General features: G+C 42.0%; 1 protein-coding gene across 2 annotated transcripts in view; it reads left to right on the top strand.

The window, feature by feature from the left end:
* ELMO1 (engulfment and cell motility 1) overlaps nucleotides 1-20769 on the top strand; it is a 604300-nt gene that overhangs the window by 243245 nt on the left and 340286 nt on the right. For both annotated transcript variants that reach the window (XM_082257836.1, XM_082257837.1), the window contains one exon: nucleotides 3894-3998. In XM_082257836.1, the coding sequence (XP_082113962.1) occupies nucleotides 3894-3998 (105 nt within the window). The remainder of the gene's footprint in view (nucleotides 1-3893; nucleotides 3999-20769) is intronic.

Genomic DNA, 20769 nt, shown 5'->3' on the forward strand with positions numbered 1-20769 from the left:
ATTCATTATCACTTATATCATCCAGTGATGCAGATCCTCGTTAATCACAAAGGTTCAAACTTTCATAACTGAAAAAAGAAAAAAAAACAGAACATGACGTAGGAATGTTGTATGCAAAACCAAAATACAGTAAATATTCGCTTTTATGATTATCTGTACTAGTACAAGCAACTGGAATTTGATTCCTGGCTATTAATATTCACATTTTTTTCATCAAGTATTTAATCAAACATATCTGTGATTAGTGGTGATAATATGACAACACCTCCAGTTAAAGATGGCCATAGATGGATCGAAATGTGGCCGGTTCAGCAGGAACCGGGTGAATTTTAATCTGTCTAAGAGCAGGCTGCTTGTACTAAAGTCAATTCATTGATCAGCTTCAGTACAACCAGTCTGTCAGTTTTTTTGCTCGATCACTGCCAGCAGTGATAATAGTATTCTGCTGATGGGGAAGGCTTCACGCACTCCCTGCCGGCAGAACACAATAACGCTGCAGGAGGATTTTCCCGATCAAAACTGACTACTTTGATGGTGGAATTGAGCAATTTTCTTTCCTTCAACCCATGGTTGCGGGAAATAAAATTGCATACTATATGACCTGCCTTACTCTTTTAGGAGCATAATGGTTTCAAGTGACATTGAAGGTTTGGTTTTTATTTTTTTTAAATAACAAACATGACATACTTACCTGCTCTGTGCTGTGGTTTTGCACAGAGCAGCCCTGATCCTCCTCTTCTCTGTGGTCCTGGCTTCTCCTTCCTGGCTAGCGCCCCCATAGCAAGCAGCCTGCTATGGGGGCACACAAGCAGGCACGCTCCTGAGCCACTGCTCCGTGTGTCCATTCACACACGGAGCATGGTTCTACCACGCCCTTGTTCTCTCCTCATTGGCTTACTGGCTGTAATTGACATAATTGGGAGCCAATGGCTACCACTGCTGTCTTAACCAGTGAGGAGGGAGAGACCCGGGAAAGCCGAGGCTCTTGTGCACATTACCAGATCTGGATGGGGTTCAGGTACGTTTTAGGGGGAGCTGGGGGCGCTGTTGCACACAGAAGATTTTTTATACCTTTATGCATAGAATGCCTTTACAACCACTTTAGCTGTTTCACATTGTTAAAATAAATGGCGGTCGTGTTATCTTTATCTAGTTTGTTTGCAATTTCACATTTGCTTATTTTCCTCATTTGTAATCATTTTATAATCTAAGACTATTTGCTTTTTACTTTGAGCAATTTGCATAATAATTGCAAAAGGTAAATGCAATTTATTGCAACTGTACTCTGTTCTCTTTTGGGAACCTTAAAAATAAATTTAGTTTTCAGATATAATGAAAAACTGTGTCAGCAGACTAGGACGGCCACAGAAAGTTTTAATTACCGGAGCAGAATCATCATTTACCTGAGATGTATTTACAAAACAGTATTTTATTTGAGAGTTTACTGACAGTAGGAATGTAATTTTATATCTTCACAGCATATACTTTTATTTCATAACATTAGCATTGTAATGGAAATGCAAAAAGTAGTTATTTTTGACAATCCAATCTAAGCTTACTTGAAAAATCTCATCACATTGTTAGTGATGTTGTCTACTGGCCATTTCTTTCCACAATTTCCTGGATTCCCTGCATGCTTTGCAACTTCTCCTCTGTTGTTTACTTTTGATTTTTAAGGATTTACATATCCCATGGTACCATGGAATATACTTTATGATTTTACATTTTGACCATACAAATTGATCTTAGATAGATGCTTTAAATGTGCTAACATTATTACCTTCTTGGCTGTTTGTTTCTTTCAAGGCATGTTGTCCATACACAGGTATATTGAGCTGCTCAATGCAATTTGGCCTCAAGAGAGGGCCACCTGCTCTGTAATAACATGGTAGTCCACAGTGACCGCAAGATTAAATCATGCAGAAGGTTATACATTAGGTATCTAGTTCATGCAGAGGACAAATGGTTGTTCAACATCTTGTTGCACTTCTTTAGGTCTTCAATATTGGGTATGGCCAAATTATCTGCAGATTAAGACTTAGATTAGCAAATTGGTTCAGTTATTGGTCAAATATAGATTTATCAACCAGTGGTATAGTGGTTAAAGAATCATACCTTTGTAAATATTAGGGGAAATATGTGTATGACTTATTGTGTATTATTATATGAAGAAAAGCATAAAACCAGCCACTATTAAAATGCCAGTTTATACCCCATCAGCCTGGAGAATCACCTAGAAAGCAACCAGTGTTCTGACTTTCTTAGACAGCAGTGCACAGACAATATTAGTTTCTTTAGGGCCAGTGTATACAGCCTTTGAGCTGCAAATGCAGTTTGATTTGACATTAGTTTGAAAAGCTGCTGAGATGATTTAGAATTGATTGACAGATCATTTGGCCTGCAGTCCTTCAACGATCTGCCTCAAGCTGGTTTTGCATTCCTATAGACTTGTATGGGGAGAGAAGCCATTCTTACATAGAAAGGCCCATAGACACGTGGTGTATGTACTTTTTTGTCATTCGCAACTTTGGATTGTCATTATATAACTACTTGTAAACTGTAAGTGTAAGTACATCTTTTATAAAAGAAATATGTGGGCCCCCAACACTTCATGAAATTGCTGTCTGTCTGGTTGTTCTGTTTACCTGCTGACTTCAGTACTGTCTGAGTCAGATACCTGGATCAAGTGTGCAGCCATCCACATTGGCACCCCTCCCCCTCCTTCCTGCCCAGGCCAATTTTCAGCTTTCTGTTCTGTTGCACTTTGAATTGCGCGGCCATGCAACTGTACCCAAACTAAGTTTTTATCATTTTGTTCACACAACTAGAACTTTCTTTAGGTAGTATTTAATCACCACTTGTTTTTTTTTTTTTTTTGATAATAAATGTCTTTTTCATAAACTTAGGACAAAATGTATTTTGCTATATTTCTTTGGTGAAAATAATCCAAATCAGTGTACAATATTTAGTCTGTATTAAAGTTAGATTCCACAAACTATGGTATGTATCTGAAAATTGACCAATCCTGATGTACTGACGGACTCATTTCATGAGGCCCTAAAATGCCAGAACAGTAGAAATTCTCCCCAAATGACCTTTTTTTGGAAAGTAGATAGTCCAAGGTATTTAATAAGAGGCATGGCAGGTTTTTTGAAGTTTTTTAATTTTTTTAAATTTTTTGGGGAAAATGAAGAGATAAAAAAAATGTCTTTGTTGCCATATGACGTCCACTCAACGGAAAAGCCACCACCTGGCCATCATTCTGCTATAGGCCGGGCAGGAAGCTGTTAAGTTCCCCAATAGCGGAGAGCCTTTTTAGAGATAATAGACTTTTCTATGCACGAGCATTACCAGATGGTGCCTGGCAGAGAGAATTTAGGCAGTGATTGTGCACTAATGTGCTCCTACTATATCCTGCTTAGTGTACATTTAGCAGCAGCTTGAACAGGTAGGTATAAGGCTTTAGGGGTGCTTGGGCAGTGGGACAGGTTAAAGCAGTGACTAAAAAACTGCACTGTCAAATTAAAGCTATAATCAACTCTATTAAAATGTTTCAACTTTAATTGCTGCCTTAGTAGCAGGGATGAGTGTCAAAAATTGTTGAAGTTGATTTTACCTTTCAATTGATTTTACTGTATTTCACAGAAATGTAAATGTTCCAAGTGAAAAAGCTCATCACCAGAGAAATAAGTGAAACTGCAGTATTTTTTGTTTAGCAAAATGTAAATGGGAGGCGAAGTGTTGCCAATGGCTAAATCAATTTTGCAAATTTTCACAGCTCATCCCTACCCAGCTTAAACCCAGATGAAATTGTAAATTTAAACAAGAAATTATAGTAACTGCTTGATCAAATAAATATCCTAATAATCATATGTCTGCCTTATTGCTTACAGAACAATGTCAACCCAGCATTAGATTTTACCCATACTCCTCCAGGAATGCTGGCTCTCGACAATATGTTGTACTTCGCTAAACACCATCAAGATGCCTACATACGGGTAAGTTCTTTTTCTGTAGCAATTTATGTAGTTAGCTGCTACTTAGAACTGCTATCGGATTAAACCAGATTTATGTGTGTGAGTGTCCTATATAGACAGTGGACTTCATACTTCTGCTTTTATCTAGGAGACTGGTATTTATGTGAATGTGATAATGAGCTGAAGTTCAATACATTATGACATGGCATCAGAGTTTCCCTTTACATCATGGTCCCCATAAGAGTCCCCCCTTACATCAGGGTTTCAGTCAGAGCCCCCTTTTCACCATGGTTCCCATCAGAGTCCACATTTTACATTGGGTTCCTTCTCTGAGTCCCTGGTTGCATCAGAGTCTTTACCAGAGTCCCCTCTTATATCAAAGTCCATATCTTAGTACCCTTTACTTCAGGGTCCCCATCAGATTTCCCTCTTTTCTCTTGTGTTTACTGCCACACAGTCTCAGCATATCTGTTTCTAGACACCGGGGGTCAGGGTTCCCCAGTTTACATTCCAACAGCTTTGAGGCTGCGTTCAGCACATTTAACGGCAGTGCCAACTTTTGCAGCATGAAATCTTGTTGACTTCTGCTCCTAGAGCCTGGTCTGTCTTTGGAATTTTCTTTAGCTCCATTGGGTGTAGTTGGGCCCTCTACTATGTGTTTAGGTCCTCTACCCTCACAGCTGAAGTGTTTACTACAGTTATTCTAAACTTTATGGCCAAGATCACCTAGTTGTTTGCTGACTTTGACTGCAGAGTGTAAGTGTACTCCAGCATCTTTCTATATCTACTTTAGGTTTTATATCTGATTTAACTCTTGCAAGATAACTGATCCAACAGCTCAGATCCAACCTCATTTTTTTTTTTAATTCAATCTCGGCACTAGGCCACAGCTTTAGCCCCAGAAAAAAAAACTTTACTTTCCTTGAGTCCTGGGCACCCTGTCTGTGCAGCTAACTTGGTCATCAGAGGAAACTTCATTCCTCCTTCTCAGTCTGGAGTTTTGGGTGATTTGGCTGCCTCTATCGCAGTGGACCATCCTGCTGGAAGGTCACTTCTCGGTCGCTGGCTTTAGCAGCATGGGTGTTGAAGCCCAGGTTCTGAGAGACCAGGATAATTCCAGAATCTTTGATTCCTACAATGCTAAAAATTAGGAAGGCTACTTCCTGCAGGGTCTATCATTGGATGTGGAAGGCATACTTCCATCCTAGGAGTTTCTCAGTGGGACAAATCTCTTCTTCCAACATCTGGGTCTGAACCAGTATTTGACTCCTAGCATTATTAAGGGCAAGGTTTCTGCCTTTATATCCTGTTTAAAAACCGTTGGGCTCCCACAAAGACTTTTGTATGGAGGGGTCGCTTATGTAGCTCATCCTCTGTGCCTCTGTAACTCTGTGGGATCTAAATCTGGTCTGCACTTCAAAAACTGCCATTTGAACCCATTAGAGATAATATTATTATTATTTCTTATTATAATACAGGATTTATAGAGTGCCAACAGTTGCACAGCGCTTTACAACATGAGGACAGACAGTACAGTTACAATACAATTCAATACAGTAGGAATCGGAGGGCCCTGTTCATTAGAGCTTACAATCAAGAAGATGTCTTCCTCTACATCACTCAAGGGGTGCTTTTCCTTGTAGCCATCATCCCTACAAGGTGTGTGTCTAGACTGGGGCTTTATTCTGAAAGGAATCCTTTTTGGTTTTGCATAAGGACGAGGTGATGTCGAGGCTCTGGGCTTCCTCCTTGCCTGAGGTAGTGTTTGCCTGTTATCTCAACAGGACATTGTCCTTCCATCCCTCTGTCTAGCTCCAGTTCACCAAAAGGAAAGTTGCCTACATTGTCTGGATATAGTGGGGGCTAAAGGAGTCTTATCTCTTAGCCACTGCTTCTTTCGGGGAAACCCGTTCCTTTTTTTTTATCCCATCCCCAAAATGGTGCACATCTCTATGTGGCTCAGACAGACCATCATTCAAACCTAGAGTATAGTCTCATAGATTAAGTGTCACTCTTCAATGCGCACTCTTTTAGATCTGTTAGTGCTTCTTGGGCTTTTCAACAAGCATCTGATTCTCAGATTTTCAAGGCTGCTACCTGGTCTTCTGTTAGCATATTCTCTAAGTTCTACTGGTTGGATGTTTCAGCCTCATTCGATAGCAGCATTGGTTGTAAGGGCCTTCAGACAACAATTTGAGTTGTAGACCAGCCCCGGCTCCCTTTTTTTCTCTCCTGGGCCTGTTAGCATTTGTTTGCACTGTTGCCCACTCCTCAATTTGACTGCTGCTTTTTGAGGTTCCTAAGGTTAAAGACTTCCTGTATCCCTCAGTGTATGAGAAAAAAAATAGGATTTTCATATTTGCCCATGAAATGCTTTTCTTTTAGTCCATTGAGGGACACCGGTTCCACCCCTCTGTGTTTATGATCATGAAAATGGTACTGCTTTGCTACAGAACTGAAGAAAAAGACAGGCGCCACTGTAGTTAGCCAGAAAAGTTTATTGCACGATATACATAATAACTTACACATAGGTAAGCTCCAGTCCGTATGGCAGCGTCTCCAGTGCACGATCCGGCCGTCCAACGGCCCGGAGGTGAAGTCACAGGAAGCTGGTCAAAGAACTTGGTTACACCGGAAGCCGCAAGTGGAACGCAGGCTCCCGGAAATGACGCAACGCGTTTCGGAGCATGCGCACTCGGCTCCTTCCTCAAGCGTAAGTGACTGCCACCTGGTGCCAGGTTTAAATACAGCAGTCTACGATCAATTAACATGGAAATCAATACGAGGGGCGGCGCAATACTCTGCAGGACCAGCTGCACCGCCAGCACTTCTGGAGAGTACGCACAATACTTTTGGATAATACAATGGATTTCATACTGGGGCTTATTCATGTACAACAACTTTAAACAAACAATATACACTAAAAATATTAAAACTATTGAACCGTCCTCAACAATAGATGTATTGAAACATGACTTACACGCCACAAAACTAGGAGGGGAAATAAAATTAATTATATATACACATATATCTCTCTGTACCTAAGTACAAAGGAAAAAAAGGGCTTACCTTATAAATAAGGAAAACCATAGGCTCCGAGGATCATGTACTCCCAAAAGGAATTCATTTTCCATGATCCATAGTACATTATAAAAATATAAGCACATAAATGTGCCGGATAGCTAAAAGACAAAAGACAAGATTCTAAGAACTGTAAAATTACTATAAAAATACTTTAAAATACATACACACATGTATGCATGTGAATACACACGCACACATGTATATATGTATGTACCCATATGGTACCTACAAAAGGGAATAACTAGAAAGGAAAAAATGATAAGGAATAAGGGGGGGGGGGGGGAGAGGGGGGAGGGGGGAAAAGAAGAAAAAAAGAAGAAGGGAGGGAGGGGGAGTAGAAAGAAGGGGGGGGGGAGGGAAGTAAAAGAAAAAGGGAAGCGGGGAAGGGGGAGGAAAAAAGAGAAATTAGAGTAATAAAAATGCACTGACTCACAAAATAGTATTAATATCTAGCTCCTCGTTCAGTCCCCCGGGAGCTAGAACATTCAGGGCGTATATCCAGTAAGTTTCCCTACTGCACAGACGCCTGAACCTCTCGGCCTCAGAGTTGCCTTTTGGAATCGCCTCAATTACCCAGACATATAATCCCTCAGTAAACTTATTATGGTGTTGAAGGAAGTGCCTGGGGACGCTATGGTGGTCTTTACCCTCCTGAATATAGCATCGGTGCTGACCGAACCGTGCTCTGAGAGTCCGTATGGTCCTGCCAACATAGTGCAGGCCACACGGACATACCAGGCAATATACCACGAATTCAGACGAACAGGTGTGGAATTCATTAATTCCATACCTGTTGCCTCTAATCACGAAGTCCTTCTGTCCATGCCTAACATATTCGCATGTTAAGCATTGTATTTTGAGACACTGGTACATACCAGTGACGTTAAAAAAGGTCAGGGACGGGGAAGCATATTTTTGGGATTTGAGTTTACTAGGTGTGATTTTTGTTTTTATGTTGGGGGCCTTTCTGTATGAGAAACGGGGTTTGTCCGGAAGTACTGCTTTTAGATGAGGATCTTGGAGTAAGAGTGGCCAATGTTTCTTTACCACTCGCTCCATTTGTCGGTGGTGGTTATGGAATTGAGTTGTAAATCTCATCTGTGTGCCATCAGACCCAGTCTTAATACGCTTAACGGTCTGTGGCGCTATATATTGGGTGAACGCCTGCTCAACAATGGTATCTGGGTACCCTTTTTCCAGAAATTTTTGTTTGAGGGCCGTGCCTTGCACTTTATAGTCCGAGGTCTTGGTGCAATTATGTCTAAGTCTACAGAATTGGCTTTTCGGGATATTGTCTAACCAACGGGGATGGTGACAACTCTGGTAATGCAGCAGGGAATTGCCTGCAGTTGGTTTTATGTAGTTCTTGGCCAGTATTAGCTGGTTATCATGGTGAAGATCCAGATCAAGGAAAGCCAAATGGTCAGGATCAATCACAGAGGTGAACTTCAGTCCCATATCGTTGTTGTTACAGTGGGAAACGAAGTTCAAAACCTCTGTGGCCTCTCCATCCCAAATGATGACGATATCGTTAATATATCGTCCGAAAAACACTATGTGTGGAGTATAGGGGTTATTATTCAACACATATCGAGTTTCCCAATGTCCCATGGTGAGATTGGCGTACGATGGAGCGAAATTGGCTCCCACTATGTTGGCAGGACCATACGGACTCTCAGAGCACGGTTCGGTCAGCACCGACGCTATATTCAGGAGGGTAAAGACCACCATAGCGTCCCCAGGCACTTCCTTCAACACCATAATAAGTCTACTGAGGGATTATATGTCTGGGTAATTGAGGCGATTCCAAAAGGCACCTCTGAGGCCGAGAGGTTCAGGCGTCTGTGCAGTAGGGAAACTTACTGGATATACGCCCTGAATGTTCTAGCTCCCGGGGGACTGAACGAGGAGCTAGATATTAATACTATTTTGTGAGTCAGTGCATTTTTATTACTCTAATTTCTCTTTTTTCCTCCCCCTCCCCCCCTTCCCTTTTTCTTTTACTTCCCTCCCCCCCCCTTCTTTTTACTCCCCCTCCCTCCCTTCTTCTTTCTTCTCTTTTTTTCTTCTTTCCCCCCCCCCTCTTATTCCTTATCATTTTTTCCTTTCTAGTTATTCCCTTTTGTAGGTACCATATGGGTACATACATATATATATGTGTGCGTGTGTATTCACATGCATACATGTGTGTATGTATTTTAAAGTATTTTTATAGTAATTTTACAGTTCTTAGAATCTTGTCTTTTGTCTTTTAGCTATCCGGCACATTTATGTGCTTATATTTTTATAATGTACTATGGATCATGGAAAATGAATTCCTTTTGGGAGTACATGATCCTCGGAGCCTATGGTTTTCCTTATTTATAAGGTAAGACCTTTTTTTCCTTTGTACTTAGGTACAGAGAGATATATGTGTATATATAATTAATTTTATTTCCCCTCATAGTTTTGTGGCGTGTAAGTCATGTTTCAATACATCTATCGTTGAGGACGGTTCAATAGTTTTAATATTTTTAGTGTATATTGTTTGTTTAAAGTTGTTGTACATGAATAAGCCCCAGTATGAAATCCATTGTATTATCCAAAAGTATTGTGCGTACTCTCCAGAAGTGCTGGCGGTGCAGCTGGTCCTGCAGAGTATTGCGCCGCCCCTCGTATTGATTTCCATGTTAATTGATCGTAGACTGCTGTATTTAAACCTGGCACCAGTGGCACCAGGTGGCAGTCACTTACGCTTGAGGAAGGAGCCGAGTGTGCATGCTCCGAAACGTGTTGCGTCATTTCCGGGAGCCTGCGTTCCACTTGCGGCTTCCGGTGTAACCAAGTTCTTTGACCAGCTTCCTGTGACGTCACCTCCAGGCCGGTGGACGGCCGGATCGTGCGCTGGAGACGCTGCCATACGGACTGGAGCTCACCTATGTGTAAGTTATTATGTATATTGTGCAATAAACTTTTCTGGCTAACTACAGTGGCGCCTGTCTTTTTCTTCACTTCTGCCAGCGGATTCTTCTGAGTTTTCCTGTCAGTGCTGCCTCGTATCCAGCCATTTGGGACAGTCCCGAAACAAGAATTTGGAGCATCCCCTGCGCCCCTTGTACATTGGTGGACTCCTTTCTTTCTTGCCTGGTCAGAAGCGCCCAACAACCATTTTTTCTGAACATTGCTACAGAACTGGGACATGCATGTAATAGGGAGGGGTTCTCCTGGGCTCACCTGCAGTTTTTTTTGTTTGCTTCCAATCCCACTGTAGGCGGCAGTAAATTCAGAATGGTAAAGATTTCTTGTATCCCTCAATTGACTCCAAGAAAAAGATTTTTTGGCAAGTACAACATTTTTTATTTTGTTGCATAATTTTCATGTCTACTACTAGCCTTTGAAAACGCACATACATTTAAATGCTATATTTTTGGTGCAGATCATTTTCATTCTTATATTGTTCCTTTTGTCAAGGCATATTTATGCTGATGTGCTGTAACTTTCCTCATTTTACAAGTGAGTCACGAAAGTTACTGTCCTGTTGCAGCAATTCATTATACTGACAGACACGCAGGGTTTCTGCAACTTCCAGTGAAGTCAGTGTGAGATTATGTTGTTGTGTCCCTTGATGGTTATAAAAGCTGAATCTGAAAAATGGCTGCTGCACTTGGCAGCCACCTTGTGAACTATCCCATATGCCAGGACCTAAATTTTGTACTGTTTGACATTGCTACTGTGTTTTGTCTCATTAGATTCTCTCTAGTGTATATGCAGCATCTATAAAATGATTTAATATTGCTACACAATTTAAGTTATTAATGATACATCTACAATACCTCAGAATAAAAATATTCTATGTTATTGTGCTATTAAACTGGTTTCTTTGGTTAAATTAAAGCATAACTGTACAATACAGTTACATTTTTTTCCTATCTCCTTTAAAGTGGAAGTAAAGTCCACTTTTTAACTTTTAGCTACAGGTAAGCCTTATTATACAGTTAATACCTCCTAAACTTGGCATGTTTAGCAGCTATTCCTACAGGATGCAGCCTATGATGTCACCCCTGCATGCGCTTTGAAGGGATGGCATACCCCTGCTGTCCCTTCAGAGCTCTATGCCGGGGTTCCCGTTTCACATATGTGCGGGAGTGAAATCATCACGGCTCCGTCCATTCATACAGCCGGGGGAAGACTGGTTAAAGATGGAAGCACCAGGTAGCCATGACAGCGCTGCATTGCAGGGTTCTGTGTGCAGGTAAGTTTGCCAAAATTTGCTAGTATGCCATGCATACTGGCACATTATGGCATAACACCGCAGAGGGCCCATTTTTTTTTTTTTTGGAGGGCGATTTACTGCCGCTTTAACAAAGACAACCCCTACCCCTTCCCTGTTTTAGATGCAGCTGAATTTGTTTTGTCCACATCTGCTGAATAAACTCCCATAAGCTATGGGATCATCTCCCCATTCTGGAGACACTTGAGGGCCAGCTCCATGGAAGTCCATGGGAATGGCTATGCAGGCAGAGCCAGTAGCAATAAGACTGTGGGCATTTATGAAACTGCTCCATGGAAGTCTATAGTGATCAACTGCGCTGGCACAATCCGTGGCAAAAAGATTGCGGCAGTCTAGAAAAAGGCTCCCTAGAAGACTGTAGGGACTGACTGCACAGGCATGGCTAGCGGCAATAGGATTGCTGCGGGAGAATTTGGAGATTTCCAGCAGGGCTTGAACATCAAATTCAAATGCGTTATATTACCAAAAGTACTGGGATGCCTACATGCACATGAGCTTTAATAGCATCCCAGTCTTAGTCCGTAGGGTTCAATATTGAGTTGGCCCACCCTTTGCAGCTATGACAGCTTCAACACTTCTGAAAAGGCTGTCCACAAGGTTTAGGAGTGTGTCTATGGGAATGTTTGATCATTCTTGCAGAAGTGTATTTGTGAGGTCAGGCACTGATGTTGGATGAGAAGGCCTGGCTTGCAGTCTCCGTTTTAATTCATCCCAAAGGTGAGGTGTTCTATCGGATTGAGGTCAGGACTTTGTACAGGCCAGTTGAGTTCCTCCACCCCAAATTCGCTCATTCATATCTTTTTGGACCTTACTTTGTGCACTGGTCCAAATCATTTTGTGGAGGGGGGATTATGGTGTGGAGTTGGGCCTTGCCCTTTAGGTCCAATAAAGGGAGCTCTTAAGGCGTCAGCATACCAAGACATTTTTGACTATTTCAATTTCATGCTCTGAACTTTGTGATAACAGTTTGGGGATGGCCCCTTCCTGTTGCAAAAAGACTGCGCACCAGTGCACAATTAACCACTTACCGCATACTAATGTAGGGGTACGTCTGTAAACTTTGCGGTAGTGTACCGGGATGATGCCTCTAGCTAGAGGCATCATCCCGGTACCGTGGTTTAGAGCCGACGGTTGGCTTTCCGTCGGTACCGACCGATGCGGCTCGGGAGCCGCTCGATCAATACCCGGGGGGGGCACGTCCGCCAGCTGGATGGAGTCCCGATCAATGCCGGAAACGGCTTCGACCGGGTCTCCGATGATGTAACCCGGAGGCGGCGTCCATGACGTCACTTCCGGGTTACTGTGCTGCAAAAGGCGGCAAATTTGAAAAACGACTGTATGCAAAAACGCCATTTTCGGCGTTTTGCATACAGGGAAGTGTAGTGGAGGGGTCTAGGGTCTTTTAGACCCTCGATCCCTCCATAAAGTGTACCTGTCACTGCATATTGCTGTCACAAGGGATGTTTACATTGCTTGTGACAGCAATAAAAGTGATCAGATTTTTTTTTTTTTAAAAACTGTAATAAAGTTAAAAAAATAAATGGGAAAAAAAATAAAAAAATTTAGCCGCCCCTGTCACTGTTTGCTCGCGCACAAAAATAAACGTATATGGAAGTCGAGCCGCAAATGAAATCGCTGTTCAAACCACACATGTGAGGTATCGCCGCGATCGTCGGAGCAATAATTAAAAAAAAAGAGCTACACTCTAACTCTAAACTGGTAATCGTTAAATAAATTTAAAGCGTCGCCTATTGAGATCTCTATTGACCGTAGTTTGTCGCCATCCCACGGGGGGGCGCAATTTTAAACCGTAACATGTTGGGTATCTATTTACTCGGCGTGACATCATCTTTCAAAATATACAAAAAAAGGGCTAACTTTACTGTTTAGTATTTTTTAAATGCAGTGAAATGTGATTTTTCCAAATTTTCCCCAAAAAATGGCGTTTTAAAGACTGCTGCGCAAATACCGCGTGAAAAAAAATATTGCAATGACCAACATTTTATTCTCCAGAGTCTTCGCTAAAAAAATATATATTATGTTTGGGGGTTCTAAGTAATTTTCTAGGAAAAAATACTGGTTTTAACTTGTGAACAAAAAGTGTCCGAAATAGGGCTGGGGCTTAAGTGGTTAAGGTCCATTATGACATGGATGAAAGATGAGATGCCATTAAAGTTAATTTCTGTGTAAAGGCAGGCGTCCCAATACTTTGCTAATATAGTGTATGCATGCGTGAGCAAGGTGCAGTGTGGTGTGTTAGCGAGATCACACAGAGGCCGAGGCGAATGAGAACAATGTATGAGGAAAGTCTAAACAATGCACAATTTGTCCAGGTGGGTAGGTACCGGCGACTGGAGCCACTAACGAAACAGTAGCTGACAAACGTTATCTTGAGATGATGCCGACCGCTTCTGCAACAAGGAGCAGGAATGCAGCCTGGCTGGTCCACACAGCTGTTCTCCTGACAGCAGGAAGTCATAGAGGAACTCAGTCCTCCACAACTTCCTTCCCCTACTGTATTGCCCCTTTGATTTAGCGCCACCTACAGTGGGAAGTACAGACTGCACCAATCTACATATGCATCTAAGGCAGGGAAAGGGAGGGGAACTTTCATTAAGGGGCTATTGTAATTTATTTGAAAATGCAGTTATCCAATAAAGCAAATATGTCCTGAAATAACTTACCCATTGCACACTTTAAAGGCATTACCATATCATATTTGCCTAGCAAATTACAAGACTAAAACTCCACAAAAAATAAGCTGCACCACCAATCTTTCTCTTGCTTTCTCTCCGTTCTCTCTCTCTCTCTTTCTTTCTCGTTTCTTTTCTCCTTAGGCCTTTCCCCTCTTTTTCTCTCCTCTTTTTCTTTTTTCACTTTGTCTTTTATCTTTCTCTCATCTTCTTTTCTCTCCCTCACTCCTCTCTCATCCCTCTTTATCTCTCTTCATTTGACCAAGCCCTATGGCAACAATTATAATCTGAACTCGGTGCCGAAAAACTCAGCAGGCACAGCACAACTAAATGATTACTGCTCAGACTGAAGTTTCCAAGTTGTCCATAAAGAGATTTTCTTTAAAAGATTTACTAACTTGTTTTTGTTAACAATTTTTAGTTTATCGCACATTTCAGTGCCAGCAGTTTTCATTTATTTATTTGCTCAGTAAGGGGAAAAAGACAAAGACTTGAGACTAGGGCAATACATCATTCTTGTCTTTGGAGCACAGGTATATATTTTGTTCTACACAGAAGCTAGAACAGGAGCACCATTGCCAGCAGCATCTATATAGATAATGTACACTTTACCTAATCAGTTTGCCAGTGTTCATTTCTGATTCATTTTATAAATGAATGGGCTGTCCAGAGTTTGTATGTGTCTGACTCACCAGTCTGCGTTGACGGCGGGTGATGTATATGCAGGTCACCGACTGCCTGAAAATGGATTAGCATTCACCCACATCGTCCACATTTACTTCTTTTCCCTGAAGATCTATTTTTAAGCAAGTAAGCCGCAGGATGAAAATACACATCATTGTTCCTGGAATACCTGGTGTGTGCACCATATAAAAGAACACAGATATGCTATATTATATGTTTTCTATCTTTAACTGGGATTGAGTCCCTGCTGTTACCTTTCAATCAATGTAGAGCTTTTTGAGCTGCACAAAACCTTGAGGATGCATTTCTAGCTGAGGAACATCAGTAGAAATAGGGCACGTTCTGCTTTCTTAGGATGACTGAACACGCACAAAAGGCCTTTTTATAATCTAATAATAGAAAGTCAGTGTGCTGCATCAGAACACACATTTACATGAGGTGGATATTCTGGATAATATATTATATACTATCGTTGGATTTCTTTAGCATTTACAAGAGTGCAGTAAATCTAGACTATCCATTTATTGTGTTTATCTATACCATTTTCTGCTTATCTCTCCTTCCACATGCAGTCATTATCACTGAAAGCAGAGCAGAACAATGGTGTAAAATTGTATGAATTTTAATAGCGTATCTTCGAATGTATTGGTAATTTTACACATGAGCGTTTATTTCATCTCTGGAAATGAGGTCAAGGTGTCAGATGATCTAGATCAGTGGTCTCCAAACTGTGGCTCTGGTGCTGGATGTGGTCCTTTGCTTGCCTTTATTTGGGCCTTGGGACACTATTTGAGCAATGGACAGCAATGATGGAGCACCATTCACCGTACTTATGCCATCAATGGGGCACTATTCTTTCTTCTAAACGATATTGACAATGGGGCACTATTCTTCTCATTGATATGGACAACGTGGCACTATTCTTCTCATTAATATCGACAACGCTGCACTATTCTTCTCATTAATATCGACAACGCTGCACTATTCTTCTCATTAATATCGACAATGCGGCACTGTTCTTCTCATTAATATCGACAAGGGCGGCACTATTCTTCTCATTAATATCGACAATGCGGCACTATTCTTCTCATTAATATCGACAATGCGGCACTGTTCTTCTCATTAATATCGACAATGCGGCACTATTCTTCTCATTAATATCGACAATGCGGCACTGTTCTTCTCATTAATATCGACAAGGGCGGCACTATTCTTCTCATTAATATCGACAATGCGGCACTATTCTTCTCATTAATATCGACAATGCGGCACTGTTCTTCTCATTAATATCGACAATGCGGCACTATTCTTCTCATTAATATCGACAATGCGGCACTGTTCTTCTCATTAATATTGACAATGCGGCACTGTTCTTCTCATTAATATCGACAAGGGCGGCACTATTCTTCTCATTAATATCGACAATGCGGCACTGTTCTTCTCATTAATATCGACAATGCGGCACTGTTCTTCTCATTAATATCGACAAGGGCGGCACTATTCTTCTCATTAATATCGACAATGCGGCACTATTCTTCTCATTAATATCGACAACGCTGCACTATTCTTCTCATTAATATTGACAACGCGTAACTATTCTTTTCATTAATATCGACAATGCGGCACTATTCTTCTCATTAATATCGACAATGCGGCACTATTCTTCTCATTAATATCGACAATGCGGCACTGTTCTTCTCATTAATATCGACAATGCGACACTATTCTTCTCATTAATATCGGCAATGCGGCACTATTCTTCTCATTAATATCGACAATGCGGCACTGTTCTTCTCATTAATATTGACAAAGGCGGCACTATTCTTCTCATTAATATCGACAATGCGGCACTATTCTTCTCATTAATATCGACAACGCTGCACTATTCTTCTCATTAATATCGACAATGCGGCAGTATTCTTCTCATTAATATCGACAATGCGGCACTATTCTTCTCATTAATATCGACAATGCGGCACTGTTCTTCTTATTATCGACAATGCGGCACTATTCTTCTCATTAATATCGACAATGCGGCACTATTCTTCTCATTGATATTGACAAGGGGGCACTATTATTCTCATTGATATCAACAATGTAGCACTATTCTTCTCTTGATATCGACTATGGGGCACTATTCCTACCATCAAAAAAAATTATGGAGCACTAATGCCAGGGCATTTTCTACTCCCATTGGCCACAATCCACCCTCCCTAAAGCCTGAAGGCTAGTAAACTAGCCCTTTCTCTAGAAAGTTTGGAGACCCCTGGTCTAGATTTGTGCAATAACCTGTACAGATATATTAAATGTAAGATTCAGCTGGAGAAAACAATGCTTTTTTATTATGTAACATGTCTTCTTTTTGTTGTCAGTCAAGTTGCTTTATATAATATAATAATAATTTAATAACTTTATATAATCTATTGTTTTTTTATGTGGCTTGCCTGAATTTTGTAATGTTTTGTTGTTAAATTATTTTAATTTTATTAGTACAGTGGAACATATTCGTTATGTAGCATAGAGGTTCATAAATAATCTACAATCCCAAATTTTACCCCTTTACATTTTTAGTGCAAGAAAAAAAAAAAAACTTGCAAAACAATGGCATGAGTTTAGTGGGAAAGGGTTAGAATTATTTCTTTCTTTTTTTTTCTTGCTGGGAGGATCATAAGGTATGTCACCACCACACCTTTGTTGTCATCTGTTGAAAAAATGTTTCTGTTGGTTTACATAGTAGCTATATATATTACAGAGCAGCATTTTTGGATATCACAGCATCCATATATCAAGTTATCCATGACCATCATTGTTACTTTAGTGAAGGGATTCCGAAAGGTCTCTAAGCCCACATTCACATTGGGCCGATTTAACATGCAATTTGACATGTCAAACTGCATGTCAAATCGGAGTCAATTGCAATGGCACCGTCTGAATCGGTGTGACGCGGACTTTGCGGCGCCTTGTCGATTCCCAAAAGTAGTTTCTGCATTACTTTTGACGACTTCAGGGGGCGATTTCAATATACATCAGTGCAGAAACCCGCACAGATATATGTGAAATCACCTCCCTGAAGTCTGACTAAAAATGCCGGTTTGAAATCATGCGAGTTCACCTGAACTCACACGATTTCAAACCCGACTCAGTGTGAACCTTGGGTAAATGTTGTATAAGGGACTTCCATGTAAACCATTTAAAACTGTCTTTTCAAAAGAGGGCAAAGGTGTGATGGCAATATCCATCTGGCATTACAGTACCCACATACAATGTGGTCCAGTTGACCCATCCACTTCCATTGCATCTCAGTTGTCAGCGCTGCCTCTAGTGTAAAGTAGTAGCCACTCACTGACAGATTATGTGACCACTCCCAAGCTAAATGTGAAAAAAAAAGGTATTTACACTACCCTATTTTATAAGAGGAGAGGCAGCATTAAGGCCTCTTGTATACTTGAGCTAATCTTATAGGCGTTTGATCTTTTTTTTTTTTTTTTTCTCTGCCTCTAAACTCCCCTCCATACTAACCTATAAGTCCATGCACACTATAGGCGTTTACAGGAATTTAGAGGCAGAAAAAAAATTAATTACTTGCACATTCAGGAGAAGAACTTTTGAGTATACAAAAATGCCTGAGGTGTCTAAACGTGGGTAAAAGCGCCTAAATACGTTTTTCTTTTCAATGACGAGAATAATCGAATATATTTGGCCAGTGTAATGAATAAATGCCCAAGTGTTAACATGCCTAAGCGCTTGAAAAATTGTGGCTTAGGAGTGTTTTTGCAGCTGTTTTTCTCCTGCCCGAAGAAAAGCTTTTAGAAGAGCCCCAGTGTGCATGAGGCCTTAACCACTTCCATTCTGGACCAATTCTGGCATTCCTCTCCTACATGCAAAAAAATATATAATTTTTTTCTAGAAAACTATTTAGAACCTGTAAACATTATATCTTTTTTTAAGCAGAACCTCGAGAATAAAGTGGTTGAATATTTTTATGACGCATGTATTTGCGCAGCGGTTTTTCAAATACAAATTTTTGGGAAACCATACACTTCAAAAAACTTTAATGCACAAAAACACAATATAATCCCCAATTTTTTGGTACAATATAAAAGTGGATGTTACGCTGAGTAAATATATACTAATCATGTCACAGTTTAAAATTGTATACTCCATGGAACTATGCCAAGCTACCTAAAAACCTCAATAGGCGAAGCTTTAAAAGTCTTTACTGGTTACCAGTTTAGAGTTACACAGGAGGTCTGGTACTAGAATTATTGCACTCTGATGTTCACAGCGATATCTCACGTGTGCGGTGCGATTGCTGTTTACATATGCATGCTGGACGTACGTCTGCATTCACCTTTGTGAAAGCATGGTGGGATAGGCGTTCTTTAAGAAACATTTTTTTTGCATTTTATTATTTATTTTATTAGATTTTTTATTTATTTTTTTGCACTGTAACTTTATTTCTCTGTCGCTCATTGACAGACGCAGTCCTCTTTGATTAATACCAAATTGGGTTATACTGCCCTCTACAGGAGTAGGGCAGAAGAAAACGTTCTGGCCACACCCTAGGGGCAGTCCCAGAGGGTATATCCTCTCACTTCCTGCTACAGGATGTCAGTTTTTTTCTGTCTAGTCAGGAGTAAGGACCTAAGTTCCTTGCTGGGATCTTTGGTCCTGGCAAGATTTTTTAGATAAATCCTTTTTTAGTTAGCTTTTTTCTCCAGTTTCCTGTGAGATCTTCAAGCAAATTATGCCGGATCTGGGCGACGGGCTGGATGTTGAGATCCATTGGTCACCCCAGCCGGCCTACAAGCGCGTGCAGACTCCAGCTCCGCGCTGGATCGGCCGCGACACATTCAAACAATTATGCTGGAGCTGGGCGACGGGCTGGATGTTGAGATCCAGTGGTCACCCCAGCCGGCTTACAAGCACGTGCAGGCCCTAGCTCCGCTCTGGGTCGGCCTGCGACATAGTTCCGCTGGACGGGGACTGGCCCTGCGAGTTAAACATCTCGCCAGGACGCCTACGACCAGTCGGAAACTGAGTCATGGCATCTGCATTGGTCGACAGCCCCCCACTTCGGTGGAGAGGGGTTCTGTTAGGAGTGGGTGCCCGTCGGTTCCGGTATGGTGAGTAGATGGTCCCCCTCCCCCTGTCAGGTTTTTGGGATGGATACGGGCCCCTCTGTGGATGGTCGGACCCTTTGATCTTAAGGTTCCCCCTCTATCCTATGACATGTTTCACAGATCTCCCTCTTGATAGTGTGATTTGGTGAATAGGAGATACACTCCAGGAGGCTTGGTTTGGGAGCTGACTATCTAACAGTCACTATAAAGAACTGGCGATGTAAGAGGCCATGACTGGGGTCAAGGATGGAGACAGGGGCTGGCATTACTAGTAGTCATGTAAAAGGGGTGATATAATCCAATGCACCTACCCAATGCATAGTGATGCAGCACAGGGACTACTGCCATCCTCCCGCAGGTCGCACGGCATAAGCCGCTGCTATCCTCTCGCAGGCCGCACTATTCAGGCCGCCGCCATCCTTCCACAGGCCGTTCGCAGGCCGCCGCCATTCGCCCGCAGGCTGCATAAGATCCACAGGCCGCCGCCTTCCTGCCGCAGGCCGCACGGATCCCGCAGCCGCCGCCATCCTCCTGCAGCCACACGAGACCCGCAGGCCGCCGCCTTCCTGCCGCAGGCCGCACGGATCCCGCAGGCCCACAGGCCGCATGATTTAGCCCCCATTGTTGTCCACAGGCCATCCGCAGGTCGCGCAGGCCGCCATTTTGGCGTAGCCTGGTGTCTCCTGCATGGGGGCGGCCATGTTTGATGGGCCCAGCTACCTCGAGGAGTAGCAGTGGGAGCGCCAGAAGGCGTGTAAAGGGGCGGAGCCGCATCCTTTACCCGGGAAAACTATTCACAGGACTTCCTGGTCTGCATAGGACAGCGCTGAGAGCAGTTTGGTAGAAGCTTCTCTGCATCAGGTGGTGAGCCCTTGGGGTCTCTCTCTCTCTCTCTCTCTCTCTCTCTGTGGGGGTCCAAAGCAGGTACGCTGAGGGGC

The sequence above is a fragment of the Pelophylax lessonae genome (genome assembly GCF_965119305.1).
Source record: "Pelophylax lessonae genome assembly, chromosome: 5".
Classification (NCBI taxonomy): Eukaryota; Metazoa; Chordata; class Amphibia; order Anura; family Ranidae; genus Pelophylax; species Pelophylax lessonae.